This window comes from Camelina sativa, chromosome 17 (genome assembly GCF_030686135.1).
Source record: "Camelina sativa cultivar CO46 ecotype springtype chromosome 17, ASM3068613v1".
In the NCBI taxonomy this organism is placed as follows: domain Eukaryota; kingdom Viridiplantae; phylum Streptophyta; class Magnoliopsida; order Brassicales; family Brassicaceae; genus Camelina; species Camelina sativa.
In genome coordinates, this window is record NC_141896.1 from 9,909,458 (window position 1) to 9,919,264 (window position 9,807).

General features: G+C 35.0%; 3 protein-coding genes across 3 annotated transcripts; 2 read left to right on the forward strand and 1 right to left on the reverse strand.

Annotated features, from left to right (window-relative positions):
- The first annotated feature begins 272 nt into the window (after positions 1-272).
- LOC147923456 (protein FAR1-RELATED SEQUENCE 4-like) lies at positions 273-1,376 on the forward strand. Its single transcript, XM_087496453.1, has 2 exons — positions 273-1,106; positions 1,224-1,376. Exons 1-2 carry the CDS (start codon positions 273-275, stop codon positions 1,374-1,376), a joined length of 987 nt encoding a protein of 328 aa, XP_087352579.1.
- Positions 1,377-5,843: 4,467 nt separating this feature from the next.
- On the reverse strand, positions 5,844-7,518 carry LOC104759348 (putative F-box protein At1g21990). Its single transcript, XM_010482289.2, has 5 exons — positions 7,472-7,518; positions 6,690-6,960; positions 6,536-6,625; positions 6,271-6,411; positions 5,844-6,176 (listed from the first exon to the last, which is right to left on the reverse strand). Exons 1-5 carry the CDS (start codon positions 7,516-7,518, stop codon positions 5,844-5,846), a joined length of 882 nt encoding a protein of 293 aa, XP_010480591.2.
- A 1,422-nt stretch (positions 7,519-8,940) lies between these two features.
- Positions 8,941-9,321, forward strand: LOC147923457 (uncharacterized). The gene has a single exon (XM_087496454.1). The coding sequence runs from the start codon at positions 8,941-8,943 to the stop codon at positions 9,319-9,321; it is 381 nt and encodes a 126-aa protein (XP_087352580.1).
- The last annotated feature ends 486 nt before the right edge of the window (positions 9,322-9,807 follow it).

Here is a 9,807-nt window from a genome sequence, read left to right on the forward strand (position 1 = left end):
AATGGTTATTGGCATGGAATGATATGCTCCAGAAGCATAAATTGACAGAGGATAAATGGTTGAAGAATTTGTTTGAGCTCAAAGAAAAATGGGCAATGGTTTATGGACGTCATACTTTTACAGCGGATATGGTGAGCACACAACGTAGTGAACGTATGAATAATATATTGAAAAAATATTTGAACCGTAGTTATAACTTGTTGTGCTTCTTTGAACACTATGAGAGAGTGTTGGAGGATCGACGATATAAAGAATTAATTGCTGACTTCAATATGATGCATACCTCGCCGGTTTTATGTGCTACTGTAGAGATGTTGCAACATGCACAAGAAGTGTATACACCCGAAGTTTTTAGCTTGTTCCAGAAGCAATACATAGTTATCGGTGATTATGTCGCCAAAAAGGTCAGTAAGTCTGAGATGGTGTATGAATACAACGTATCTTATCGTGGTGTAGCACGAGAGCATTTGGTTAATTATGATGCTAGAAGCGAAATAATACATTATGGTTGCATGAAATTTACTTTTGCTGGGATCTTATGCCGTCATGCATTGAAAGTGTTGGACAAGAAAAATGTTAGAAGAATTCCATCTACCTACATCCTAACTCGATGGAGCAAAGAGGCAAAAGCACGAAGTATATCTTATTATCATCCACATACACCTAATGAAACAGTGAAGCAATCCATTGGAAGGCGATACAGCCATATATGTCGTACTTTCCGTGAGATTGCATCTGTTGCTGCTGACCATATAGAGTTGACGTTGTGTGCAAATGAAGATGCCATTCAATTGCTTAGAAAATTGGAGGAAAAGAAAAAAGAACTTGTAAAAGCTAATGCATGGATACCCCAAACCTCAGATGTTGAACTTGTGGAAGAAGAAGTAGAAGAAGAAGAAGAAGAAGAAGAAGAACAAGAAGAAGAAGAAGAAGAAGAAGACAAGGAAGTTCCCAATGCACGTGGAATAAAAAGAAAAGCTTCTGTTGGACGACCAAGGAACAAAAAAGTTGGACCCCATGGTCGATTTTTGAATGTTATTGAAAAAAAAAATCAGCGTACATCAAAATCAAGTAATGCTACGGCAAAGAAAAAGTTATCATTTCAGGTACATTTTTCTTCTTAGTTTATGTCTAATTTTCATTAACATGTGAATTAATATAAATATATATATATATGTGTGTGTGTATATTAATTTTTTTTAATAAAATGATAAATACTATAGGACTCTACTCTTACTCCAGATACCCAATTATCTGTTACTACCACTAATCCGACTTTACATAATGAGTCATTTATCTCACAAGTGTTCAAGGTAAACATTTCATTCTTACTATTTCTATTTGAGTTATTTGTCATTTTTTTTTTATTAATTTGAAGTTTTATATTTGTAGGAATACGAAAAGAGTTATGGTGGTTCATCGTAATGCTCTATTATTACTTTTTTATTTATTATTTATTTTTATTTTTTCCATAATCATATTCTTAGCAAGAAAAGTGTTAAAGCTAGATTATTTTTCATTTTTTTTTATGAAATCACATGTTTACAAAAGTACATTAGTATTATTTTTATTCTAGATTGATTTCTTTTTCTATTATTATTTCTTTTTATTTTCTTCTAAGTTCACATTTGTTTGACTTAGGCATACATGTTTACACTGACAAGAAAAAAAAAAGCTCAAAATTAATGATATAATATAAATTCTTAATCATTAACTACTGTGTTTTTCTGCATCAAAAACAAATATATTTTTATGCTGTTGACAAAATATATATATATATATATATTGGCATATTACTCGTCGAACAAAACAAATGGTTTTAAACCTTCCGTTTAGCATCATAGCTTTCTTAGAAAATTAAATAAACATAGGTACTTTATAGAATTAAAACAATTAAAGATGGGGAGGGTTAATAAATAAAAAATGCGGATGTCTATTGACGTCAACGACGTTAACGACAGCAAACACATATTGACTTTTTTTTGTTTATTTTTGATTTTTGTTTTAATTCAATATTTGGTTTAAATTTAGTCTTACATGTCATGTTATTATTGGTTAACACTAGAGGGGGTGAAGGATTAGGTTCACCTCTAGGGGTGAACCTAAGTATTGTTCAAAGATTAATTGTAATAACGAACTAGTAGTGCACAAATTCCTTATGGTGATAGATTTTGCTGAGGAAAGCTGGAGGTTCAAGCTCATGTTCAGAGATGACCATCAAGATTACTTACTGACTGATGATTGGGCTTCTTTTGTGAGATACAAATCGGTTCAAGTTGGTGATGTCGTCGTGCTCTTCAGAGACCGTATCTTGGATAACACTCGTTTTGCTGTTAGGAGAGCTAGTTCGGTGAGTGTGGGAAGAAGAAACAATTTAAATCTTGATGCGTTTAGCAGAGTACATGGAAAGTTAAGTCAGAATTTTTATACCATGATTAAATATTACCCAAATGATGTTAACTCAGACTTCTTGGTACCGGTACCTGTATTTGACATTATTGTTGGCTTCGACTGGGCAAGCGGTATAAGGATTAGCAGTGACGGACCCAGAAAAAAAACTTAGGAGGGTTAATTTTGTTAAAAAAACTGTATTATTGTAATATGGGAGAATCGAACTAGGTTAAGGGGGTCATTGATACATCATTGATTTACATGCAAAAAAAATTATTAGTATTTTAGGGGAGTCATTTTGTTGAGTTTCCGAGTTTTTTTTATAGATTGGATTCAGTCAGCGTCACGACATAATCAAAAGGAAGGAGTGAGGCTTTGGTTACTGGCGAACGCGCAGAACTACAAGAAAGCTTTCTTTATCTTTATGGATAACCAGTTCATTTTCAAATATAGTTGGGAGACTTTACCCAAGAAATGGGTAAAAAAAATGGAAAGATCGGAAAATGGGAATATATCTGATACCAATGTTTGGATTTGGATTGGTCTCTTAGATTGTTCTTTCGGTTCTCTTTCTCGAATCAACCGTAGAGCTAGGTAGCAAGGAAAAAAGCTTACTATTCTTTTGTTCAAAGTTAGGGAATTCCCCCAAATGGCTTGCGGAAGAGCTTTTGTTTACTACGAAAGATAGGGTCGATTCTGATACATCAACCGTCTACTCAATATCCTTAGTAGAGTCCAAAATCACTACACGAGATGAACCTTGGTTTGGTGAATTGAAGTTCGCCTTAGGTGTAATAGAACTCCCAGTTACTGCATGTGATCGTATACTGAGATGCTCCCGCCGGTTGTTCGAACGACGCAAATCAATAGGAAGTGCTATTTGCTTTGTAAGAAGTCTTTTATGAAAGTGTTTCAAAAGAGAACTGTTTCTATCAATGTAGCTGCCACCTTTCAAGAAAGAGCATGGTTTAGGACCAAGGGGGAAATTGAGAGACTGAGAGCAAGGATTCTTTTTTTAGTAGGAACAAGAATAAACATAGGACCGCCACTGAGGGTTAGTAAATGTAATGATCACAGAGAACATCTAGGCACCATTACAGAAGCAACGTTCAAGAAACCATCCGTTGGTGCTTTGCTGAGAAGTATGTGGAAATGTATATATGTGCAATGGGATGAACCGGTATGCTTCAAGAGGGAGACATTTTCTCCATGGGAGGTCTCTTTGAAGACAAGCAAAAATGGGACTATGCTGTTTGGTGTGGATCTTTATTTGGTTCAGGTAAGAGGTATTATACATACAACCTTATCTACGCCACACCTCCTTTCTATAAATTTCGTGTTCGTCTGTCTGATTTTGTAACTCAAGATAACTCAGAGAACCACCAAGAAGAAGAAGAGAGGAAAAAGTAGACAAACACATGCTTGATTTCTGATACAATTAGTACACCATATATTATTTGGTGGGACGTCCCCTCTGCTCTATGGATTCGCAGATTTATCTTCCACCACTAGGTCAACCAAGGTTGGGATTTTTCTCTAAGTACATAAAATAGAATTTTTGCCACTTGAATATTTTCAGTTTTAATTCTCCACTCTTTGGATTATGTTCGCTTCTCGATCGGTTATGCTAAAACACTAATCTGAAAAAAACCTTTGGTCGAGCTCGAGCAGTCAAAGATGTTAAGGTGCAAAATTGACTGTTTAAGGTTTAAATTTAGAGTTTAGTGTTTAGATTTAGATGTGTATTTTGTAAAATTACAACTAGGGGTGGGCAAAAAAACCGAAATCCAAAAAACCGAACCGAACCGAACCGAAATAATAGGTTTGGTTTGGTTATGGTTAAGTCTAAAAATTCGTTTGGTTTTCATTTTAGTTAAGCATTTGGTTTAGGTTTGGTCTGGTTAAAAACCGTAAAACCGAATGGTTTTTTTGGTTTTTTAAAAAAATTTAGGATAAATTAGATATTATCAGTTTCTCCAACTTATAACTTTATATTGTGTAACAATATCAATATTTTTTTTCTTTATTGGGCTTATAGTTATTGATCTCTTAGTAATCTATCGAATTACAAAACTAAATTTGGATTCTATTTTTTTTATTTATGTTTAGGTTTTACTTTTATGTTTATTTTTAGTTATGTATCAACTATCTATTTTTAAAAAGTATAAAATAACCATTAAAAACCGGAACCGAACCGAATTGTGATACATATAGTTTTTATATGGTTCCATTTTTGATGAAACCGAAAAAACCATAAACCGAAAAAACCGAACCGTAACCAGACCGAATTACATATGGTTTCTTTATGGTTCTATTTTTATAAAACCAAAAAACCGTAAACCAAAAAAACCGAACCTAAACCAAACCGAAAAACCGAACGCCCACCCCTAATTACAACAACAAAAAAAAACCAAGACTATTATTATTTCTATTTTTTTTGGTGGGGGTAAGGGATGGCAAATATTCCCTTAATTATCAAAAGAGAAAAAAAATTACAAACAAATCCATCTAGAAATCACATCCCCTCTAATATCCTCCATCAAAACAGAAAGAAGATCCTTTGGACACGACTCAGACAACTGCAAGCCTAATGGATGAGTAAAAGCATAGTTCACTAACCTGAAAACAAAACGATTAGCTTCCCTATACCAATGCGTAACTCGGACTGACCAGTATTCTGAAAGAAAACGGTAACACAATCGCACTAAAAAATACAAGTGATGAGTAATAAGGATCCCTGTCGTTAGAAAACCAACCACCAACTCCCAAAGGTTCATCAAGAAAATTTTAAAACTTTATGAATCGGATGTTATAGAACTTTCTAACCTCATGAGAAGGAATCACTGCTAAATCAAGCATCACGAGAAAATTAAAATTTGTAACACTCTTAATAGAGGAAAAGACGAAGAACATACCTTAGTTTCTTAACCCTAGGTCAATATTACATACCATGGACATAACTCTACTCATCCTTTGTGATTTTCTTATATATGTATTTTCTACAAACTGCATATAAGAACTTATCTCATTGCAAATTTGCAATATATAGTAATTATCAAGTAACTTGATCATAGGCGACCAAGTTACTATTAAAACGATAAAACAAACAGTTTCTTAGATGAAAAGTTAAACGAAACAGCTGCCAAGTTTGAAATTTATCAGATACAAATATAATTTTTCTGACTCATTCCACCAAACCCGTTATTGCAAGGCTATCTGGATAGTAAGTGGTTAGTAGATATCATCCAATTTGTTCAAATCTCATGCTCTTAGATAGAACAAATAAGGAAAGGAGATGGTATCATACAAAAAAGCCACCACATGATTGGGTGATGTTAGAAAATATTACAAGATATAAATTAAATTAAACAGCTTTAAGAGTTAAAACAATAATGTTTTGCAGCAATCAAAGAACAAGGTTTTGGCAAATAAATAAAGGGCGAAAAGACACATCAGAGGATATGGATCCTACAGTTTGATGAAACTGTGGAAAGCTTCATAAGAGCATTGGTAATTCTCAAGTACGTATATATATCATTAGTATCGTTGTCCTCTCCGTGATCCACTTTAACCCCCACCTTAACAGTTTCAAGACATTTCAAATTTCCCAAGAAGTGAATCATCTGCTTCTGCTCACTACAAGTTCCGCGATACCCTGAAATGTTTAACACCTTCACTTGACATGTGGTTAAACTGCATACTCCCTCTTCCACCTTCTTGCTCTTCTTCTTAGGGATGCAAAGGCAGACGTCCCCGCATCTACTTGTAACTTTGTGCACAAGTCCCTAAAAGCTAGCGAAAGTAAATTCATACGTAGCAAAAAGAAAACAAGAGTGAGTTGTTCATCAGATGAGATTTAATTTGTTATTTTTTCTTTACCTTGATGACTAAAGTTTCTAGGTTTGGCGAGCTGTTGAGAAGAAGTGGCACCACTTGCCAGCCTCTTTCTTTGTCACTCTCAAAAGATAAAGTAAGGAGGTTGTGAAACACTGGCATTGATTGACACAGAGAATGCAACACCTGATTTTATCACAACACAAAACAAAGATACATAGAAATTGAGACTTTCGTTAGCCAGCTAAGCGCATCCGCTTCAAAATTGTAAAAATATCAAACGAAAGAACAAGTTGCAAATAAAACTGACCTCAAGAGAATCTGAAGACAAGTGAAGGGTCTTAACATTGCTTATCATTGCAACCAAACTCGTAACATCACCCAGATCATCATCCACAAGATAATAAGAAATTATATCGTCCTCATCTGTAACGTCCTCATCCTCTGTATCACTACTAATTAAGTTTCTCCCATGGTTGAAGATCGAGTCTAGCTTCTACAAGGGAACCCAAATTAGCCTCATAGCAACCCGAGACATGAACAGAATAGTCAAGGTACACAAGACTGGGTGTGTTAACCCAAACATGATCCTGAGCTTCAGGGTAATCGGGGAAATCTTGAATGATGGTGAGTCGCCTGATGGAAGGGTTAAGGGCTTTCCCATTCCAAGCCGGGGGACCACCGTTATCAGGATAATGTAGGAATAACTCCTCAAGCACAGAAAAGCTAGAGAAACTGAGTTAGGGTATATAACTGATCTAAATTTGATGGAGCAAATGAAATGGAAGACCGTAAGATTGTCCATCTACATTTCCAGCCGCATGGAGATGATAAATCCGGTCATGGAGAGGTACGTAATTATGGAAGCTACTAAATATGCGGGATATATATTTTGTTGTGACTTCTTATGATGTGTATATTAACTTGTTTTAAAAAAAAAATAGTTGCACATATCTCGGCTACAAATATTTGAAATCAATTTTGGATTAATTTTGCTAATGAGGACAAAAAGTTTACACGTGTAATTTCCAAATTCGAATGATAAATTGCAATCCGAACTCCATTCTCTTGAATCACAAACAAACGGATTTGTGCGTTTTGTATATCGAAAAATTCCACAACGTTTTTTTTTTTACTTTCCACCAATAAAAAACTTAAAATTTTTTTACTCAAAAATAAGAGAGACAGTTTCTTTTCTCTCGGGCGACTTTCAGAGCGACTCATCAAAACTCTTCGCTATCTTCACCGTTTACGGCCGGCGTTGGCTTCTCCGATGTCGGCTGTTGTAGTCATTTTAATTCTGTTGTTTCTTTTCACTACTTTTCACAAAATTTTAGATATTAATACCGGTAAATGATTCAGGTAGATAATTTTTTGGTGTTAGTTTTTAATTGTTTCTTTGTCTTTCTCTCTTTTCGTGAGAGTCTTCTTCCGACCATATTCCGGCGAGGGTCTGGGAACAGTGTCGGCGCTTTTCCGCTGAGAATTTCTTTAAGTGGCTTCCTTTGGTTCAAGGTTGAAATCGTTCATCTTCATCACTGTCAAGTCATCAACTATGATTTACAAGTCCAGAACTTGGATATTGTGATTAAGAAACGATACAAGGAGACTTTGAATCCCGATCCTTGTGTGGGGCTGTTCTACAACAATTCCGCTCAAGCATCTTTCATGTCCGTTGTTGGATACGCCTTCAACGATGTCAATTGGGCTCGCTATTTTCAGATTGAATCTGTTGTGTTTCTATTTGAATGGTTTGAGAATTTAGCAACCAATCATTCGAGACATGTAGCGACTCTTCCTCGCAATTGGTGCCTCGGTCGACGGATATGGGATCTAGGAATTTTATGTTTAGAAAGAAGACTCAAACCGGTGAAAGGGAAGAAGACAAGTTTTTTGAAGAACGTTATGGATATATCATGGGCGATATTTACAAGCAAAACAAATCCATTGCCTGGTGCGGGAGATGGATATGGTTATATGGTTTGCAATGTAACTGATGGATTGCAACCTTTTGATTTTCAAAAAAGATATTGGAGTTTCATGAAAGAGATGATAGCCAAACAAGAAGATCAAATTAGACCGAAGACGAAGACGATCAAGTAAAATAACAGATTGATAAATTTGTTAGCGTGTAAGACTTATCTAAGAAAGAAAGCAACGTGTAATTTCACCTTTTCGTTTCTTTCGTTATATTTAAGTTTTGATTGTATGGTTTGCGAAGCTTTCACTTGTATGCTCATTGATACATTTGTAATATTTTCTTAAAATTAACTAAAAAGACGTTAAAAAAAAATTACTCAAAAATGCTTTTCTTTTAACAAGATAGATTAATTTTTACATTGAACCGGAACAATATTAAATTCTGATCTAAAACGTAATTTCAAGAAAACAAATTAAGGATATGTTAAATAAAAATTAGAATATAAACCGGAATTTTAAGGATATTGTTTAAACAATATACAAAACACTGGAGTTTTTGGACCATATATATCTACGTTTATTTGCTACAAAAAAATAAAAATAAATTAAGGATATTGTTCGAACAATATTAAATCATCGATGATATATATTTTGAAACAGAAAAATCCTATAAAACCGTATAATATATACCAAAACCTAACTGAACAAATTCGGATTGAGCCCTCCTAGATCCAAGCCCTGCAGGAGTCCAACAAAGAGAAGAAACCCTAAAAAGCAAATCTCGTATTCTTTGTAATGGATTTTCATGGCGAAACAGTATCCCTCAACCATGAAATCGACCACAATTCTAAACTTGAAGACGCTGGGAGAATCAAATTCTATGTGAGCATCCGACATCCTATAAGAGATTGCCGGCCAATACTGGCTTTCTCCTTGCCTGCCAGAGAGTTTCAGGATAACTTCACGGGGTATAGATGGGAACAACTGAATTGCTTAGAGGACGATGAACGTCTCAGTGTCTCTCAGTTTGATTTCACGAGGACGGAACTCAGTAGACTTGTCACTGACGTCATGTTCTACTCGGTTAACTATTCTCCATATTGTGCTCTGTCAGTTTATATTACCTTTAAGTTCAATGATAAACCTCCTGCTATGGCTGAGTCATCACCACTTTAGACCAATTCTCATGAACTTTAACCTATAATCCAATGTTTGAGGAGTTTCTTTGAGACAAATTGGTGAGTCAAATTTGAATGAAGTACGCAAAACTAAGGTACTTGAGCAGACTGATATGGAACCGCAAATGAAGTTAAAAAAAAAAATATGCGCTTGGAATTTATATGAAGAACTGATTATTGATGAATAATTTTTACTGATAAAGCAATGTGATTAATATTTCAAACATTCACATCTGCCAAGGCGTTCGTTGCAGAATCCTCCCTTATGACCGGGACATTTTAAGTAACAATCGATGTCCCTCTTGCAACTTAGAGCCTTGCCCAGTGTGTCACTAATGCTTACATACTCTGGACTTGCGGCGGCACCTTCAAAACTAGCATCAACTTCGGTTAGATGTCTTGCTTGTGCTCCAAGATCTTCTCATCGATCATTTGCATAAAACAAAATGGCTTTAAAGGTTAAACTCTTCATCTAGAAACAAAA